This window comes from Apis mellifera, linkage group LG2 (assembly GCF_003254395.2).
Source record: "Apis mellifera strain DH4 linkage group LG2, Amel_HAv3.1, whole genome shotgun sequence".
Classification (NCBI taxonomy): Eukaryota; Metazoa; Arthropoda; class Insecta; order Hymenoptera; family Apidae; genus Apis; species Apis mellifera.
This window is the reverse complement of record NC_037639.1, coordinates 14,092,911-14,113,728: the sequence shown is the minus strand read 5'-3', so window position 1 is coordinate 14,113,728 and position 20,818 is coordinate 14,092,911. Positions and strand designations below refer to the sequence as shown.

At 48.9% G+C, this 20,818-nt stretch overlaps 1 protein-coding gene across 11 annotated transcripts in view; it reads right to left on the bottom strand.

Moving 5' to 3' along the window:
- LOC410819 (proton channel OtopLc) overlaps nt 1-19,108 on the bottom strand; it is a 29,539-nt gene extending 10,431 nt beyond the window's left edge. Inside the window, exons 1-3 of one of the 11 annotated variants that reach the window (XM_006568914.3) lie at nt 18,807-19,108; nt 8,144-8,379; nt 7,686-7,828 (exon numbers count right to left, since the gene is read on the bottom strand). In XM_006568914.3, coding sequence (XP_006568977.1) covers nt 7,686-7,828; nt 8,144-8,350 — 350 coding nt within the window. In that variant the 5' untranslated portion in view covers nt 8,351-8,379; nt 18,807-19,108. The other 10 variants (XM_006568915.3, XM_006568910.3, XM_006568911.3 and 7 more) reach the window with 10 other exon arrangements.
- Nucleotides 19,109-20,818: the final 1,710 nt, after the last annotated feature.

The window sequence follows — 20,818 nt, the reverse complement described above, 5'->3', positions numbered from 1 at the left end:
CCGCCATTTCGAGTCGAACGAGCAGAGAGAAAGGGAGAGAGAGAGAGAGAAAGGCTTCGTAATGAATGGCACCACGGCCGAGGAGAACGTGATTTCACGCGCGATCATACGTGCGTATGCGCCAAGGATATTGAAATAATTTTTTCCACCGTTTTCGTCGAAATTATCCTCGCCAACGCGCGTTTCTCGAATCGCGACTCCTTCGAGCGATCGATGATCGTTGGAACGAATCGATGGAAATTTCGTTGGACGGTAGAAATCGTCAACTAAAAATAATTCCGGCATCGGCCAGCCGGAAAATCCTTTGTCATCTCCTCTTTTAAAGTTGCCACGACCCACGGATTGGGAAGCATCGATGCATACCTTTCTAAAAGTGTATATATATACATACATCTAACTAAAATTTCTAACGGAAATTGATCAACGCGCAATGATCATTCTCGATCGCTCTCGGCTATTCTTCTCTCGCTGCGCCCATTCAAGCGGCCGTATTCCACTTTCGTTCCACCGTAATCGTGGGCGTCGCAAATCCGTGGGACGAATGCAAATCCGGCAGAGGAGGAGGAGAGAAAGGAGCGATCGAAAATCGTTACGTCCCCGGCAGGAATCCGATAAACGGAGGAGGAGGAGGAGGATTCGATGCACGCGAAACGTTTCCGGACGTTGCTTTTCCCCACGGAGAAAGACGCACTCCACGCTCGACCCAGTATTCGATATCGAAATTCCTACGGGATGGATAGCCGACTGGACCGATATTTTGCCACGCATCCCCGATCCAGTATCCGTAGTATCGGGGAAGAGTTTGCGTTCGTGGAATTTTTAATAACGTCGACCCAGTTACGCCAGAGGTATCCGATATTTATTCTTTCCAATTTCCCCTTGTTTTCTCGTCCTTTTTTTCCCTCCCCCACTCTTTCTCTTTTCCTATCTTTCCTATCGGCGACAGTGGCAAGCAAAACAAGCGCGTAGAACGCGAAGAAACGTGGACGAGTCGGAGTTTTTCAGGGAGGTTGAAAACGGTGCTCCTAAATAATTACCATTCGTTAGCGTGTAGATTACGGTAGTTTCTTTTCAAGTGGACGCTTGACCTAGTCTCGTTTCAACTCGGTGTAATTGCAGCGCGAAGGAAAACGTAACGTGACGGGTATAAATCCCTCGTTAAAACGGGCGACGGATTATTATCCCCCTGGCGGAGCGAATCTCCCCCTGGGATTGAACGGGGAGAAAAAGAGGAAGAGGAGGACGAGAAAAGAGAAAGCGTTGTAAAAAAGGATCGCGGTTGTCACTACGGATACGTGTGATAACGAGGAGGTGGGAAAGAAAGGTAAAGAAAAAAAAGAAGAGGAAAGAAAGTCGTTCCCTCCTCCCCCCTCCATTCTCCCACCCGTCGGTCGTGGATGATTTTTCTCTACGTCTACAGCCGGGATCTTACTTTTTCGCTGGGGTCGAGCGCACGTTCTTCAGCTCCATCTCTTTGTTCGCCGCGTTGTTCTTCTCGGCGTTGTCCTGCGCGTTTGGCGACGAGTTGTTTTGCGGATTCAGGGGTCTGGTCACGGGCAGCGTCGCCGTGTTGTCCGCAGCGGCTGCTTCCACCTCCACGGTGGCGACCTTGCAATCACCACCACCCACCATCGCGGATCACTTCTCCTCCCGAAATGGACCCTAACGATCGGCAAAACACACGACTGGATCTCACCGGGAAAAGTATCACCGTTTCTTTTTTTCTTTCTTTTCTTTTCTTTTTTTCCCTCCTAACCGGAGATCCAACACCGCGCCAATTTTATTCCCCGCACACCGCCGGCAGACCGATCACGCCGCCGCACCCGCCATTTTGGCGAACGTCTCGATACGTGCACCGCGCGGAAATATCCCGAGTGGTAATAATCCCGCGAGATTGCGCGCGGCCGAGCGATCGATTCCGTCCCGAGATTTATCGTTTTCGAAATACCGCACGAAGATGGCAGAAGAGCTAAGGGAGGAATCGAGTCGGGTTGGTCGATCGGAGGGCGCGTCGCGCCACAGAGTCGACTCGGATGCGAGGCTCGGAGGCACCATTTCCGAAAATGAGGGCAGCGGGCGCGAGTCAAAAACTCTTTCTCTCTCTCTCTATCCGTATATCTATCTATCTATCTATCTATCTCTCTCTCTCTCCCCAAATTGTTGCCGTCCGTTCATTCGATTCCGCGGATCACGCCTGCGCGTTTCGTCCCTTCGACTCCTAACTCGGCAAAGATCGCTCTTGAAACGCGCTACCTCCTGCGCCTTGCCTCGCGTCCCTTCGAAGGACGACCGTCTCGAACGAATTTTAACCACGGCATTTTCTCAGTCGTCTGAACGAAATGCGCGAAGCTAGCAACCTCCACGGAACGGAGGTTATTTCATTGTTCCGGATATCGAGAGGGGATCTCTTCGTTCCACCGAAGAAAGTTATCGACCTACGGGTCGACAGGAGACGAAGAAGGGGTCGCGCTGGATTTTGGGGCTGGAAAAATCGAGAGGGGTGGAGGGAGTCGTGGCCACGATCGAACGCTAGGGAACAAAGGGAAGAGAGGAGAAAGAAGAGAGAAAGGAAGGAAGGGAGGGAGGGAAGAAGGAAGGACGTGGGCCACTCCAAAGGTTTTTCCCTCTCTCTGATCCCGCGCACTTGGTCGAACGAGCTAATGGAAAATGCCGTGCACACGAGCGGCAGCTGAGGAGGATCCGAGCACTCTCGGTCCGGATGACTGACCGATGACGAGCACGACGACGACGACGACGACGACGGCGACGACGGCGACGCGCGGCTACCAACCGAGTGCGATGCACACACCTCGACGAACGCAGACGACGCGGCGACCAACGAAACCAACCAACTGTCCAGTCACCGAGCGGCCACGGCCAAGAAAGCTCACCTGCTGGAGAGGTGGTTGGCTGAAGGTTCTCGCGGTGACTGCACCCAAGCTTCGGCGGAAAAGGGTGTGAAGCGGAGACGCGGAGAAGGGATGGAGGATGGAAGGTCGGCGAGAGAAAGAGGAAGTTGATGGCGTTTCCAACGGGAGAGGGGATCGAGAGGACTGGAGATACGAACGACGGGGGATACGGAGAGAGAGAAAGAGAGGGAGAGGGAGGGAGGGAGGGAGAGAGGGAGGGAGAGAGGAGAGAGAGAGAGGAAGAGAGAAAGAGAGGGAGTTAGGCTCTAGCTTACGATATAGCGGACGTAAACAGAAGCGTCGAGGGTTAATCCGAGAGGAACGGGAGAGACGGACGGACGGACGGACAGCAGCCGAGCGAGATGGACTGCGTTATCGGAGCACGGTGAAATGGGGGTAGAATCACGATCGCCGCCCCCAGCATCCCGGAGACTGAGGCTGGCCGGGAGGTCTCTTCCCGGGCAGCGGCAGCTTCTTGCACAAGCGCACTGGGAACCGCGGCTTTCGCTCTGTACCGCTCTCTCGCGTCCGAACCCTCTTTTTCTCCCCGATATCTTTCATCTCCTTTCCCCGATCTTTCCCCACGCTGCGCCTCCCCCCCGCCTTTTTCACCCCTTTCGCTCCTTCCGTCTCCTTCCCTCCCGCCCTCCTCGTCCCCTACCGCGCCGAGATCCAACGAGAAGATTCTCCTCCACCAGGGTTCCTCTTCCCTTTGCACGGGCTCCCTTTTCTTCCCTTCCAATCTCGCGTCGCGTCGCGAATCTCTTCGTGTCCTCCTTTCCCTTCTCTCCTTTTTACATTCTCTCTCTCTCTGTTCCTCTTTTCGTCCATTTTCCACTCCACTCGGTAATCGCTACGGAATACTCGATCGAGAATCGTTGTTCCTCTCGTCGATTCGACCTCCTCCCCTCCACCCGCGTTTTCCTTTTCAACTTTTCCATCAATTCTCGCCTCTCCGCCGTTCCTCCAACCCAGTAATCGCGGTCACTGGGTTTTCGGAGTAGCGAACCTCTCCGAAGCGACCGGGCATCGCTTTTTCGAGGCGAGTTTCGGACTCGAAAGAAGAAGAAGAAGAAGAAAATGGATTTTTCAATTCTTCCCGATTCGTAAAGCGGGAGCCGCGACGCGACGAACAAAAATTGCTTTTTCCCTTCTCGCTCTCCCTTCCAGTTTTTTTTTGCGCGAGCGTTTCATTCAGACTCAGCTCCGCCAATGATAAACCGTGAATAAACATTCAGGCAACGTCCTCTTTTTCCATTTTTATCCCCACGATCTTGGGTTATTTAAATATCCTTTCAGATCTATTCTCAGCCTCCCGGACATAGCGGATGCTGAAGACGCGGCATCGATGCATTTACGAGCCGCCTTTGTACTCTCTTTCTCTCTCCCTCTCTCTCTCTCTCGCATTCAATGTTCGAGCACAATCGCAGTCCACAGTTGGCGAGAATCGGTGAAGCACCCTTTGCCGCGATAACTCGTCCTGCATCGTCTTTTGTCTACGCGAATTTCAGTATGGAGAACGCTGTGCGCTGTCGCGAAACTCTCCCGAGCCTCGTTTTCTCGATCAATCCCTCCGAAAATTCAACCCTGCTCTCCCAATCTATACGAATTTTCATTGGAAAAATTCTTGTCGATTGAACGAGCATCGAGTTTCAGCTTCCATCTCGAGGAGAGCGCGATGTTTCACCATCACTTTCAAAACCCGTTCCTCTTCCACGCGACCGCAAGATCGCCTCTCTGTCTCTGCCGATAAGTTTTTAATTCCGTCGAAAGAGGTAGAGAGAGAGAGAGAGAGTGGTTTTTCTCTCGTTGCCCGAAAGTTGGAAGAGACTCGCGCGCGCACATTCGGCTGCGTTCCCACGGGAGTAGGATCCGGAACGGCGAGAGGTAGGAGACCTGGACGGGTGGAACGTCCAGGAGGGGTGGGGAGTGATATGCTCTGTGGTTCTGCGACCCACTGACCCGCTCGATAACGCTAGCACCGAGGTCAGTAACCTTACCCTACCACAAAATCCTATCTTTTCCACCCTTTTCGTCCGCCGATCCTTCGCTCCGATTCTTCGATCGCCGGGATTATCCTTCCTCCCTCCCCAGATTTTCATTTCTCTCGAAACGTATCCGTCGTCGATTCCGTTCGAAGGGGAAAAAAATTACAAACTCTCAAGATTTTTATCCTAATCGACAATGTTTCGCAATAATATTAAGATCGAAATTTCACACATGTGAGGTAGTAGATAGGGTTGTTTTCCAATTGCGAAGGTCGGTGACCGGTTGGCCGCTCGATGATCGAAATACTTGGCAGCCATCCATCGAATCCATGCCAACCTCGATCACAGTTTTCCTACTTTTTCCCTCCCCCCTCCCCAAGTGGGACAAGTTTTTCACCCGTAATCCATGCGCTCGTACTACGATCGACGCGGAGAAGAATCCCGAGCGCGCGATCAACAACCTCCGTTATTGCGGTAATCCGGTAGAAACGGTCGCGTGAGAATTAACGTGATGCATCGTGTCACGCGATAAAGGAGATCCTCTCTCTCTCTCGAAAGAGAGAGAGAAAGAGAGAGAGAGAGTTTCGGTTAAGGGTGGAAGACCGCAGAAGATCGGCGGCGCACGGTTGGCGATCTCGTTCCCAGCGATGATTCGAATCGGGTCACAGATACGGCGCAATACCGGTGTCCCCCTGCCATTTTTTTTCTGCGTGTTGTAATATCGCGTTGCAAGGATTGCGACAGGCCAGACTCACGCACACCGAGTATTGATTTCGAGTCTCGGTGGCGGTGCTGCCACGATTCCGCGCCTCTAGAACTAAAGCCTGGATGATGAGAGTGGTCGGAGAGAGGATCGCTAAATACGCGATTCTCTTTCTTCTCGATTCTTCCTCCCAACATTTCCCACCTTTTCCTTCGCAAAAACCTAATTTTCGAGAATATCTTTCGAATTTCTGCTCGTCGAAAACGATACTTTCACGACGAACGCGAATTTAAATGCGAACATGGACGTTTCAAAGAGATTTTTCAGTGAGTTCGATTGGTTTTTTTTTGGATCGGCCTCGAGTTGCATCTCGAGGTCGATCGCCGAAGGGCTGATTCAAAATGGCGTTCCTCTTTAACCGCGCATATTAACGATAAATCTTCATCCGGAGCGTGTGTTCCCTCGTGTAACGACACGAGATAACTTTGGAAACTTCCTATCCTCTCGTATGTTCTTCGATGTACTTTTCAAAAATTCGATCGCTCGTTAATCACTCGAGAGCGAGTCGAAGCCGAAGATCGATTCCTTATTCGCTGGCTAATTTAAAATTCCCCCCTTTCCAAATTCTAACCAAATATTATAGTTGGATTTCGTTTATTCGAGACGAGTTTTCGGGTGTTTAGCGTTTAGTTTAATCGAACTCGAAGATCGGTTCCTTATTCGCTGGCTAATTAAAAATTCGAGCCAAAATTCCCCCCTTTCGAAATTCTAACCAAATATTATCGTTGAATTTCGTTTATTCGGAACAGATTTTAATGTTTACTTTAGTCGAGAACGAATCGAAGCCGAAGATAATCGATTCGATTCTTTTTATTCGCTGGTTAATTAAAAATTCGAGATAATAAAATTTCAAATTTTATCAAACATCATCGTTTATTTGGAACAGGTTTTCAAGTATTTAGCGTTTAGTTTAGTTTAATTTAGTCGAGAGCGAATCGAAGCTGAAGATCGATTCCTTATTCCCTGGCTAATTAAAAATTCGAATTAAAATTCCCCCCCTTTCGAAATTCTGTCAAACATCATCGTTGGAATTCGTTTATTTGAAACAGGTTTTCAGGTGTTCAACGTTTAGTTTAGTTTAGTTTACTCAAGAACGAATCGAAGCTGAAGATCGATTCCTTATTCTGACTGGCCAATTAAAAATTCGAGCTAAAATTCCCCCTTTTCGAAATTCTAACATCAATAACTTCAAACATTATCGTTAGAATTCATTTATTTGGAACAGGTTTTCAGGTGTTCAACGTTTAGTTTAGTTTAGAGCGAATCGAGGCCAAAGATCGATTCCTTATTCGCTAATTAAAAATTCGAGTTAAAATTCCCCCCCTTTCGAAATTCTGTCAAACATCATCGTTGGAATTCGTTTATTTGAAACAGGTTTTCAGGTGTTTAACGTTTAGTTTAGTTTAGTTTAGTCGAGAGCGAAGCCGAAGATCGGTTCCTTAATTAAAAATTCGAGCTAAAATTCGCCCCTTTCGAAATTCCAACCAAATATTATCGTTGAATTTCGTTTATTTAAGACGGGTTTTCGGGTGTTTAACGCACCGTTTCCCTCCGCCCGATACGTGAACACGATCTCTCCAAAAATAAACGATTACTCGCGTAGCAAACGTACCCATGCTCCATCGATGTCTGTTACGCGACGAGGTCGTAAAAACCCGTGTTATTTCGGTCCGAGTGGAAAGGATTTTTCGCTATCCAGCCTGCTCGCTTCGAATTATCACTCGAGTCGCGTGCAAATTATATTCAACCTTGGCGGGAAACCTATCGACATTTAATTTTTCCGCCAACGCGCGTTTCCGTAATACCCTATTTTTATCGACGATGCGAAGAAAACAAAGAGGAGGAGGAGGTGAAGGAGGAGGAGGAGGCGAGCGGACAACGCAACTTTGCGACGACTCGTTGCGGGCGTGTAAACGCAATTAGAGGAGATGCAGAGAAGAGCGAATTACGAAATCGCGAGGGCACCACCTTTCGTCACCTTTCGGAGGATCTTAACAACTCGCACTCGTAAGAATATGTACTCACTTTGCGTTCTTTGGCAGCGTGCCAGTCGCCGGGCCGGAGTGCGTAGGGGTGAGGCAGAGGGGTGGGTTGTTGGCGTTTTGAGGCACTAAAGGCTGCCTCGCGTGCGCCGGCGACGTATGCGAGCCGTAACCATCCGAATTCAGCTGGAAACAACGAATTCCGACACTTGAGATCTGTTGCTTCATCTTTCCTATATACAATATGTACTCTGTGATATTTTCCGTAATGCGATCCCTTTGTCAAGGATTTCAACGGAATAGGAATCGAAACGTTACACTGGTTTACCAAGAAGAAATAAACAGTTTCCTATTTAAAAATCGCGATAAGAGATTATTAGATTATCGTTGCAATTTACATTAATTATAACTCGTTGGTAAAATCGATGAAACAGGAGTCAGAGAAGGAAAGGCATGGAAAAGCGAAAGTGAGATGGACAACGGTGGCCCAAGTTGGCGTACCTTGACGACCGTGCCGATGAGCGAGTCGGGCGGCATTTCCGGGGGATCCGGTATCACCCCAGGGTTGGTGTGGGCAGGATAATCGGTGTGCAGGTTGGGCTCCTTGACGGGAGTGCCGTCGAGTCGTTCCATGTCCAGGCTGTCTGTCGGTGTCGGCTGGGAGAGCAGGCGCTCCTTCATCTCGTGGAGATACGGACACCGCTGCATCTCTTGTTCAGAGTTGTTCCTCGGTCGATCTGCAAAGGTATCGGTCCGATTAAACGAGACCAGTCTCACTCTCTCTCTCTCTCTCTCTCTCTCGGTTCGTCAATGTCCTCGTCGATAGTCGATCCACGCGTCGCGTCTTTCTTTCGTAACCGATATATCTTTAATTACACGTCTCGTGAATAATTCATCGGAACCATTAGGTTATCGGTCGTCCTCGTTTCGAGAACTCTCCGCATGTATTCGAGCGGAGCAGCTCTCGGAGATGGATCGAAATATTTCCGCCACTCGCTCGCTACAATTCGGGACGATCGAATCGTAGCGAAGATCTCGTCGTATCCGGGATCGAAGCGTTTTCACCTCCGCTCGAGTTAAATTCCATTCCTCGAGCGCGTTCACCTATATCACGCGGAAACACAACAGTGGCGCTTAATCCTAGAGAATAATCCTCCATCTCCTTCGCGCCTTCTATCTACCTTTTCTCCCTCTTCTCTCCGCTCCCTCGACAATTAGTCGTCCCAAGGCGAATATCGAGCACATGTCCGCGTCCTCGTCGACGAGCTCCTCGAGCAGCCGATCGATACGAGATAAGGAGAGCTTGAGAGAGAGAGAGATAGCTCGCCTAATCTCGGGCCGGCGTGACGTTAGCCTTGAACGTTGAACTTACTCGGCACGGTTGCCGTATCCATCGCGTGCCAACCGAGAAAAACGCGAAGAGGAGGAAATTCGGGAAACGAAGAACGAAATCGATCGATCGCCGCGATCCGATCGACACTGGTTCTCAAGGGGAAGCCTCCATCCCCGCCGAGTTCGCTCGCTCGATCGCTCTCTCTCTCTCTCTCTGTCTCTCTGCCCGCGGCAGAGGATCGCCAAACATGGCACTGGTGATCGAGGCGAGCCGTTGGTCACGTGCGTTGTTCATCTTTTCCGCGCGGCCCCGCTTCGAGGAACTCGAGACGAGCACGAGACGGGAAAGCGAATGAGAACCGTCGAGCGAGAACGCGAGCTATAGAACCTGCTCGAGTTCTTTCTTTTTTTTTTTCTTTGTTTTCCTTTTTTTTTGTTGCGTCCTCATCGTCGTGCGGGACTTTGCGTCAATTGCGTTACGGTGATTGCCGTCGTTTCTATCCTTTTTCGTTTCTTCTTTCTTTCTTTCTTTCTTTCTTTCTTTTTTTTCTGCAAATTTCCAGCTAGAACTAGTTTCAAGTTTCTGTGTAGTGTATACGCGGCGGTATAGAGGCTACAGTCGGTCGCAAAAGTTTACTTTCTTCGATTCTATTAATACTTTGTCCGTTATCCTGGTCGCTTTGGCCGAACTCGTTGCTAACTTTTAGCTATTTCTTTCTTTTCTTTTCAAACTAGGCCTCAAAATAACTCGAACAAACCGCGAAAGTTATAATTATCGGACGGAGAGAAGAAGAAAATGCTTTAGATCTCGAGCTTAGATCTTGGATCGAAGGAAATTATAATTTAAAACCATTTCTTAGATTTTTTTTTTTCAAGATCGGTAAATATTTATTTGGCCAATTATTATTAGGCTGAGAGCCGAATTAGCGTGGAGCAAACAGAAGAGAGTGGATATCGGTCGGCCGATGAATTTTTAATATTTGCTCGCCGTTCGAATTATCGGTTCTCCGGATGGAAATGGCACGGTTTTCCCTCCGGTGAAAAGCTATCGATTCTCGAACGCGGCGTTAAATGGGTCATTGGACGCAGCGCGGATAATTAGCTGGAGTGGCGAGTTTATGTAAGAGCGGGTTTGTTTTGCGTTTCGTAGATAGATTCACCAGCCCATTCGAATCAGATTTTTCAACTTACGTATATATATATATATGTACATCATTTTCGTATCGATGGATATCACGCGATTAAAAGTGGGTCACTTGTTGTTGGAGAATCGTTCTTCCATTCTCGATCCTACCCTAATATATCCCCAACAGATCTAAATTTGGAATTCTCCTCTCGCAAGCAAAAAAAAAAAAAAAGAGGAGGAGAGCGAAATTAAATAGTTGAAAGTCATCTCGCCTACGAATTCTCCGTATTTCTTCTATATTTACACCATCATCGCTGCTCTTCAAAGGGATAAATTATCGATTATCGAACGTTGTTGCGCGACTAGTTAACGGAAGCTGTTATTTATATCGGGTAGGGTATCGATGACACCGACACGAATAACAAATAAGCTCGTCGAATAAAGCGGCCTCTTGCAATTATTGCTCCAAGAGCTACATGTTAATAATAACGAAAAAAGAAGAAGAAGAAAAAGTTCGAAACTCGAGTTCGACTTTTTCTTCGACGTGACGTAATTTCTTTCTTCTTTCCCCATCTCAAGAGAGCGGTTCGAACGGAACGTGACGCCACTCTCTTATTTTTAGTACGAAACTTACGCACGTTACCAACGGTTCCATTTGCGAGCACGAAGGAATTAGGCGAAGCGATCGAAAGGAAAGCGATCGCGTCGCTTGGTTCATTGACAACGGCCACGTGCGAATGTTTGCCCGCTGTCGCAAACTCGGAATAAATTACAGCCGCGAGCGTGCCCTCGCGCTCGTTCCACGCATACTAAACTATTTTCGCGGCACGATTCGCCCGTTTCCCGCCGCGGCAACGGAATTTATTACTCGCCCCCTTCCCAGAAAGACCGCGTCACGATTATTTTCGACCTCCCCCGTAATAAACGTCCAGTTTACACGCTCCCGGAATCTGTGACGGCCGTAATTCGGATCGTAACGAACGGAGAGAATAGAAACTAGATGGGGTGAGTATTGTGGGCCGATGACGAAATTGCGACGAGAGAGAAAGAGAGAGAGAGAGAGGGAAATGGGTGAATGAAACGGGACGGAAGAACGCGCGGATGGATGGCGGAGGGTGGAAGGATACAGTTACTGACCTACCTCGAGTCACGATATTCCGAGTGCATCTCGAGGAGAAGGAGGAGGAGGCGAGAAGAAGAAGAAGAAAATGGGAGAGAGGGGTGGCAACGACCGACCGCAACGTAAATACACGGCAGCGTCTCGACGAAAAAGGAACAAAGGGAAATTCGTCTAAGGGGACGAGGAAGAAGAAGAAAAAGAAGAAAGATCTCGAGCCGGAGACGAGAGACACTTCATCCTGTCGCGTTTTATTTCCTCTTAGTTCCTCTTCTTTTCCTCGCGTCCACGTACAATTGAACGCGTAAGAAATTGTTGGAGAGGGCGAGGAGGATTCGCGAGTGGACGAAATCCGTTCGAAGGATCGATTCACGGGGAAGAGGGAGGGAAAGAGGCAAGGAGGGAGGAGGAACGGCGAAAGGGGTAGCGTATACGACAAACCGGTACACGCTTTACGGTGTAGTAGTCGTAGATAAAACGGGGAATTCAACAAGTGCAGGGGAGGATATAAACGTATAATCGGTTGGAAGGAAACGGATACATCGAGCGCAGGATGAATTACGTTAAATTTTCACAGAGAAGATACACACACATATATATATGTATTTACACATGTGAAGAAAATGGAAAGTGGAAAGAAAGAAAGTATAGAGAAGAAGCAAAGTAAAATGGGAAAAATGGTTGGTTACCTGTGTGCGAGAAAGGCTGATACAGGATTCTAACGCGGACCCGCCGGCAGCTAGTTTGTTCCGCGATAACTGACCTATCGGAACGCGCGTCCGGATGACGCCGCGGCGTCGCGGTGCCCACTGCGAGCTCACGTTCCATTCGTTCTCTCGAGAGACGCGATCGCGAGTCGTGCTGCTTCTTCCCTCCTATTCTTGCACATCGCCGGCTATTATATATTTAGAAATCCGCGGTCCGTCGCCGTCACAAGCTTTAATCCCACGATCCTCGGGGGCTATCACTCCTCCTTCCCACATGTACGTATCTGTATATATATATATATGTATATATTTTATATATATATATATATATACTTTCCACCCCTTTCTATTTTCGCCGCGCACTATCCTCGTCCCTCTTTCTTTCCTTTCCTTTCCTTTCCTTTCCTTTTCTCCACGTTTCGGTAGTCCGTTTCGTGAGCGCGGCTGTTCTCCGTCTACTATCTATCTCGCGTGTCCCGTGAACGGAACGGGAGAGGGACACGTGTGCGCACGTGTGCGGGCCTGAGGCGTGTGACACGTGCGAGCCAGCTCGGCAAATGTGAAATTATTTCTGCCTTTTGCCACGTACCCCCTACCTGCCCTCTTCCCACGCTACCTTCTTTCCCCCTTCCTTCGTACCTGCCTTCGAACCACGCTTGCTCGCTCGTGAACCCGACCACGGCGTCGACGCCGATAACCAACGCTCGCCGGCCATTCCACCATTCCGCGCGATTCACCGATCGCCTCTTGCAGATCTCCTCTCGTCACCCGACGCTCCCTTGTCCTCCCTCCCTTCCTATCCATCCACCGCTAATGGAACACATCGGAGGAGACTTAATTTATGCTCCTTCTCTCCTCCTTCCTTTTTTTCTTCGCACGATTCGCCCCTCCCTTCTCGGGTTAAATCGTCGACAATCCTCCTCCTCCTCCTCCCGGTTCCTTCCGAATATCCGATTCCGCCCGCGTTTTCGACCCAGCCCGACGGATTAACGCACACATCGCGCACTCTTTCCGTGAGATGACGCGAGGAGTATTCTCGAGGATTTCTCGAGGAGTCCCCGCGGGCCACGAGAAACGCGTTCAAATTGCGGCGGATCGAAGCCTCTTTTCTTCGGACGCTGAACTCTTCCCTTCTTCCTCGGGATCTATCTGTTGGAAAGGGAGAGAGAGAGTCGTGATATCGATCGAGGCTAATAGATTGTCGATTGCTAGGCAGCCATTGCGAGACCGTTATTGTACTCCCGCTGGAATTCTAGAAACGTCGCCAATTATCCTATTGTCGATCGGCCGAAGAATGGAAATTGCTAATACAGCCGGCCGATGCCTAATTAATTCCTTCCTCCCCTTCCGCGATACGAATTACCATTCGTCTCCTTCTTTCCTTCTCGTTTATTAATATTCTCCCTTTCTTGCTTTGAAAGCGGACCGTTTGTCTCGCGGTTGGAAAACCGAGCTTTATTTTCGATTCTTTCCCTCCTTTTCCGTTAATCGTTTTTACGAAACTCGGAATAAATTCTCTTTCTCTCTCCTTCACGCGCTCGAGCTTTCCCGAGCGAACACCTTCTCCCAGGATTCTAGAATCTCGAGAGCTGCCCCTTCCCTCGCGTGCTTGCACGGTGACACACTTTGGCGAGGTAACTTTAACACGCGCGGTTGACGAAGGTTGGGGAGGGAACGATCTCGAGGGGAAACAAATCGAAAATCGGAGTCGTTAAAAATTTAGTTTCCTCGCGCGAGGCTTCCCTCTCCTTCGTTTCGCTCGCGCGATAAAAAGGCCGGGCGTGCAAACGGCGGCTCGCGGTTTAGAAGCGGGTGGAGGGGAACTCGATTCCAGCGAGCGGGAGTAACCCAGTTTCTGCGGCGCGTTTAATTTAAACTCGGGAGGAGGATGGGTGGCGGGGCGGGGCGGGGCAGGGCGTGTGCGTGTGCGTGTGGATCCGTGCCTTTTCCCCCCTTTATTTTTTAATCCCCACGCGGAGGAACGAGCGCGGTGAATCTCGAGTGAAAGTTGTTCCGTTCTTCTTCACCCTCTTTCTCTCTCTCTCTCTCTCTTTCTCTCCGTCTAGCAATTGCACAAGTTGCGAGATGGGGCAAAGTGGGCGTGTAATTAAAAACGAAGCGGGGCCGAGATGATCGTGTCGAGATCGTTTCAGCAAAAAACTCGTCGTCGTGGAAATTATCGAGGAGAGAAGCGAGGAGAAATTTGGAAGGATTTTTCGAGAGGGGGGGGTTGAGAAAAGGTAGGCGCGTTATTAGGAGGAATAATAAAGTAGGGAAGCCAGATGCGTGTTCACTCGTGTACGGATTCAGCGAGCGGAGCAACACGTATCGGGTTGGAAAGTAGCGTGAGGGCCTGAATGAGCAGGGAAGAACGTACGTACGGTGGTGGTTGGATAGTGGGATAGTAGTAGTCTCGTAGAGAAACAAAAACATCGCGAGGTTATCGCGCCGGCTCCGCCCGCCCTCCAACCTGATCGATATATATATATATATATATTCTCCCCCTCGTTCTCGGAAAATATCGACCGAGCCTCCCGGTTACTTTGAATCCATCGGATGCTGTTTCGAATATTTTTCCACCCCTCGCCCGAAATTTTGTTGTATTATGGAAACGGAAGAAGTTTTGAAAGGGAACTTTTTGCGCGTCGTTCAATCCGTGCGTTTTAACGAGGGATGAAACGATAAGAGTTTTATATATATGTGTATATTTTTGGTGTATTTTTTTAAGAGGAAAATTGTTTTCGAGGGGAAATATTTCGCTCGAATCGAAACGAATCGTGGTACAGGTTAGGTCGCGCCACCCTTCGCAGCATCCTCGCCCGCGGCGCATCCGCAGCACCCTGCCGTACCGTTCGAGAAACATCCACATCGCGAAAAGGTCTCTCGTGGAAAAACCGATATCTTATTAAATTGAATTATGTCAGATCTAATCTCCAGATGATTTCCTATCCAATTCCTCCCTTCCTTAATCGAACTTCTCCACTTCTCTTTCCTCTTTCACTTGTCGTTCGAATTTGTTGAAAAGGAACGGACAATGGAAGAATCGTGGTCTAAAAATCGAGCACGGAGACGAAAATCGTACACGTCGCCGCGGAGACCTCTGCTCGTAGAAAGGTTAGGAGAAAGGCGAAACTTGGAACAAGGCTCACCTCGCCAGTTTAAGGTGGAACGCACGAAGAAGAAGATTTACAGTCTTCGTCCACAGTCGAAGAGAACGAAGAACGACCTGGAATCTGGTCGCCGTGCAAAGCGAAGAAAATCGAACGCAAAGCTTCCTCGTCGAGAAGATCTTGTCAAGAGAGGTTAGGAAGAAGCGGTGAAATCGAAAGCTTAGGACGATTTCGGAGAGATTAGGAGAAAGGTTAGGAGATGTAAGGCTTACGGTGGCGATCCTGCTGGAGGCGGCCTGGAACGGCGTGGCACGCGGCGTCACAACAATCGGAAGCGGCGGCGGCGGCGGCGGATCGATTCGGGCGGCCGGTCGTGGACCTCGAAAAAGCGTCACGGCGAGCTGCTGCCGCGGCATCCGACACGAAACACGGCCAGACTGCATGGCGACCACCTGTGAGCTTCGTGCCGGCGCCGGCGTCGCGACGCCCACGTAACGTCCATCGACCCAACCGCGCCATCGGCCAGATTCCGCTCCGCGCCCAACCAACCGATCGCCGCCGATCCGCGCACTCTCCTCGATCCGACGACCCCCTTTCCGAACCAAACTTTTTCCCTCGAAACGTCGTTTCAACCAGTCGCTTAATTTCTCTTCCAACCTTTTTTCCCTTTTTTCCTTTCCTTTCGATTTCAATTCACACAGGATTCGAATACGCTGGAAAAGCGAAAGATTGTCCGAGGAATGCGAAGAAGCGCGCGTCGAATCGTTGGAAACATCTATTGTTCCGCGACACGAAAACATTCCATTCGGATTCATTGATTCCATATCCGTACGATCCAAGTCACGCTTTTCCTCGCGTCTTATTCGAGCGATTCTTTCTGGCATCGTCGTAAAATTTCAGAGAGTCGACCGAGATATCGTAACATCGCTCGCGAGATAATAATCGTAGTAATTACGATGATTACAACCGCCATTGTTCTTCCTGTCCGATATTATCCGCTTTCCGCGCTTCTCTCTACTTTTTTGCAGCAGTTGAAAAAACGAAAGAAAGAAAGAAAGAAAGAAAGAAAGAAAGGTGACGAGGAGAGGGAAAAGGGAAAAGTGGGTCGACGTCGTCGACGGGACGAAAGGTGGAATAAAAATTGGAAACGACGCTCTCTCTCGTGTTCCTCTTGCCAGCTTGGCTGGTCGTTCGCTCGATATTCCAAACGAATGTTCGGACGGGAAACTCTTAGCGGAGAACCGACGAGGCCTGTGAAATGGGATACGACATTCGATCATATCTCGCGTAGAAAAAAAATTCTATTACCACGGATCTGTTACGAGTCGGTTTACCCGGAGACCGGCTGTTCGAGCTTTCACAAACCGCGGAAACACGGGGAATAATAAAGCGGAGATGTTGGAATTTTATGATAAAAATGGCGGTGCATCGTCGGATAGAGAGAGAAAAATTGCTTTTAAATTTCACGCCCGATAAAAGAAATCACGCATTAAAGTTATCTTTAAATTATACGTACGAAGAATGCGCGTGTATATGTAAGGTGTTAATATATTCATCGTTAGAGGATCGATTCTAATGGTTAAAGCAAACGGAAAAATATCGAGTTTATCGAGTATTGTAGGCAATTGAAATTAGATGAAACGATCTCGCTTCGTCTTAGAACGAACTCGATAGAGTCTTCGCTTGTTTTTGTACGCCAATTTTCTCACTTATTTCGATTTCTTCGAACGTATCCCAAATATACGTATCAACACGTCCTGTACACGTGTTTGACAAAATCGTAATATCTCTTTATCTTACCTCCATAATGAATTGTTTATCTTGCACGAGATGACCTTGATACATCGACACTGATCGAAAAACTTATATATTTGTTCCTTCGACGACGAGGGATCCAACTTTTTCGTATCACCGAAAAAAAAAAAAAAAAAGAAAAAAGGAAAAAACCGATGATAAAGATCTCGTGACAGAGATCTCGAGATATCACCTGGCTGTCGCGCGTCGACGAAAAAAAACTGTCTGTCTGGTTTCACCAGTCACGTCGACGCGAGCCCTCTCGAAACGCGAAAATCTCGATAATTGCGAACCGCGTGGCGAGGGACTGGCGTCGCGATTGCCGGCTCGCACACGAATAATCGTGGTTTTATGATGGGCGCCCGATACTTCGCTCCTTTCTCTTCGCGAATCGCTTCCCCTCGACTCTCTCTCTCTCTCTCTCTCTCGTCCCACTCTCTCGTCTCGCTTCACGGTTTCCGCGCGTTTCACGCGAAATTTCGCACACCACGCGCTTGCGAATCGAGAGATTACGATTTACGATTACGACTCGACGATCGTAATCGCTCGTTTGCTCGTGTTTATCAATTTTATAGATAGGAGAAAGGGGATTCGAGATTCTTTCTCGTGACACGAGACGTATTCTATTTTCTTTATTCTCATTTCGATATTCGAAGATCACAGAGGGATTTCCAGTCTGGCAATTCGCGTTGTCGTTGTTCACAGGTTCCCAGGAGGCGACCCAGAAATTTTCTCCTTTACTTTAATCTCGAAGCGAAACGTTCCTTTTATGGAAAAGAGAAGATTTTCTTTCCCTCTCGAAAGAAGAAGAAAGAAGAAGTTTTTGTTATGAAATTCGAAATAAATTCTAAATTCTCGAAGTCCTAATTATTTTCTCGAAGCAGCTATCCATCAAAGAATCTAACGTTCGAATAATTAATTCTCGATTAAAAAAATAACGATCTTTTTTCGAACTCTCGATTTATGTCCCCGCACGAGGATATTTCACGATCAGTTCGAAAGGAAGAGAAGTGCTCCGTCCCTTTCCATTCCCAACTTCCCCTCGTCCAACCGACCTCCAGTTCTATGGTTCAATGCCACGGCCCACGGTGAACCCAGACACCCGGTATACACGCGCGCGCGCACCACTTTTCGTCTACGTGTTCCCACGAGACCGTGATTTTTATAAAATCGACTCGATTTTTGCCCGTGTCAATCGTTCAAATTTGAACGTACATTTGTATTTCGTTACTCGAAATGTATAAGTAGAGGGGAAGCGTAAGGGGATCGAAACGAAGACGAAGTTTGAGAGGCGGTTAATTAACGCCGATCCGCCTGTCATATTCGCTTATCGATTAGCGCCACGTTATCCCGCAATTGGACAGTACTGTTGCGCAAGTAAATAGCGTCGACTTCCGACGCTATTATCCCGGCTGTTACGTTACCTGATGCGTTCGTTACACGCGACCAGCTTGGAAATCGATAAAGCTCGCGTGGAAATTGTTTTGCCGTGGAAAGTCGTTGACCGCGAAACCTATCGAAAATTCGCCTGCCTCGTTTTCGCGCCTTCCGCCAAAATCGATATATGACCAAACCATAAATTCTCCAATTGGCCATAATCTCGACCAATCGTTACCCCCGTTATCCACCTCCTCCGTTTCTTAAAATTTTCTCCGTTCCGATTTCGAAAAACAAAATTATTCTTCGAATTCGAAAAGTAAGGGGAAGCGTCGACTTTCGTTTTCCGTTTCACCTGGCAGGCCGCGTCATTAGAGCGCGGGAAAAATTTCAACGGGCCGATTCTCTTCGATCGAAGAACGTTCGAATCCTCGTTTTTTCGTATTACTCCCCAATTTATATAAATTTCGAAAATTTGAACGTCGTTTGTCGAGCAGAAACTATTCGAGGTGCGCGTACGGTCGAGACACGCGCGCGAGTACGTTGTAAACAAAAGAGAGAGAGAGAGTCATCGCACAAGTCGCTTACGCTTACTACTCACCCGTCCATTAAGCGACGACGATGCGCCCGCGGAACGCCATGAATCGCGTTCGAACGCTCCCCAGCTTCCTCCAATCCTCGAATTCTCCCGATTTCGTCGAAAGCGCGGCGCACTTATTGTCCGGCACGCCGCCGACACGTTTCCCACAACTACTCCCTTATTTTCCTCGTTCGAGCAACGTGCTTCCTCTCCTCGGTGTTGGTCGAATGTAAACAAGGTGTTCGGAGCTTGCGCCGTGGCCGGAAGCTTCGCCGCGAACCACACAGGCCTTTCTGCACACGCCACTTCTATTCCCTAACGCGAATACACAATCTCCCTTTTTCCTTCCCTCTTCCCCTTACCTTTTTCGTCCTCCCTCGCCCGTCCCACCCCCGGGACTCCAGATGCCGTCCACCTCGCGCTCGGCCTTGTGCACGCGCACGTCTCGCACCCCACGCTCGCCTTTTTTTCTTCCTTCGTCGAAAGGAAAAACGCAGCTCCCCACGCAAGCAGCGACGCACCCCGCCGTGTTACGGTTCGAGAAGTTGGGCCGCTTTTACGCGCTACGTCCCCGCGCGATCCATGCCGCTGTAATGGCGACGCAACGGTTATGGGGGTCGCCGCGCGCGAAGCCACCCCCATGCACGATGGGGAAGCACGATCAATACCTTAACCCCCCGCGATACGCTTTTCCACTCCGTGACGCTTGCCTGTCCCTCGACGATCTACTCTCTCTCTCTTTTCTTCTCTCCGTCTTTCGGCCTGTCTATACTCGGTTCCGTGTATCGAGTCGAATCGACGACCATTCGTCCCTTTCTCCCTTCCTGTTCTTTCTTTCGTTCTCTTGGAAATAGAAACTCGTTCGTTCTCGCGGCAAGAGGAGCACGATGCCTCTTTATCTTCTTCTTCGTCCTCTTCTTCGATATAACCGGAGGGTGGCCTCGAGTGGCCTCGGCTTAATCGGAGCACCCGACCAACTTCGAGGACGCTTGCCGATTCGTTCCTCGTCGCGATAGGGTGAGATCGTTCGAATCTTGTTTACGATTAGAGATTCTATTCGTAGAGTGAGATTTTTAAAGGAATGCCTTCTTTTTTTCCCCGTTTTCGAGCGTTTCGTACTTTTATTTCCGCGGGGTGGAAACGATTTTTACGAGATTTATTATAACGAATAACGTTGAAACTATTTTTCTTCTTCTTCTTCTTCTTTCGATTGTTCGAGCAACGGTTCTTACACCGGCGCGTGCACGAACGAATCTGTGAAACGTGGTAATCTGGAAGTGTTGTACAGCGTTGAAGGCGGCACGATCGTGAATAAATAATGCTTCGCCTATAAGAGAATATAGATTCCCCTAACGATTTCACATTATTTCCAAGAATAAATCTTCCGCGGTTATTGATTTTTTTTTTCCATTACGATTTAAGCGTAACGATGGATACGAGGGCGTATTACGAGAGAGTTTGACGGTTAAAATACACCCTCGTCGGGAGCAACCGACAACGCCCACGAGGGTTGAATTTTAGCCCTTAATTACCAGGGCTAAAACCCCGAACGATCAGAACGTTTGGATCGTCGTCGAGAGTTTCCACTATCACGCTCCGCCAGATACTTCGCACCCTTCCCAAAAGAGAAGAAATTATTCTTCCTTCTCTTCACGCATTTTTCCTTTTTCTTTTTTGTTTCGAAAAGGAAGAAATCCGTGTCTCTCCTCGAAACGGATTATCGTCGTCATTGTTCGTCGTTATCCGTTACAACTGTGGTGCATGAACTCGCGTTGGAAATTCATGGAACAATGACAAGCGTCGTATATATATACAAGATAGCGAAAGCCTCGAGTTTTTGAAACGCGCTTTATTGTACCGCGAGTGGAAACAGCGAGGTCGGGGAGAGAAGGGGGAAAGAGAGCGTATATATTACACGCCCACACCCGATTCACCTGCCGGTGAACATTATTACGAGGCGTGTAAAGGGTCGTTTCGTTCGCACGCTCTCTTGTGCAACGCTCCTCTTATCCCCCCCTCGCTCATCGCCAGCG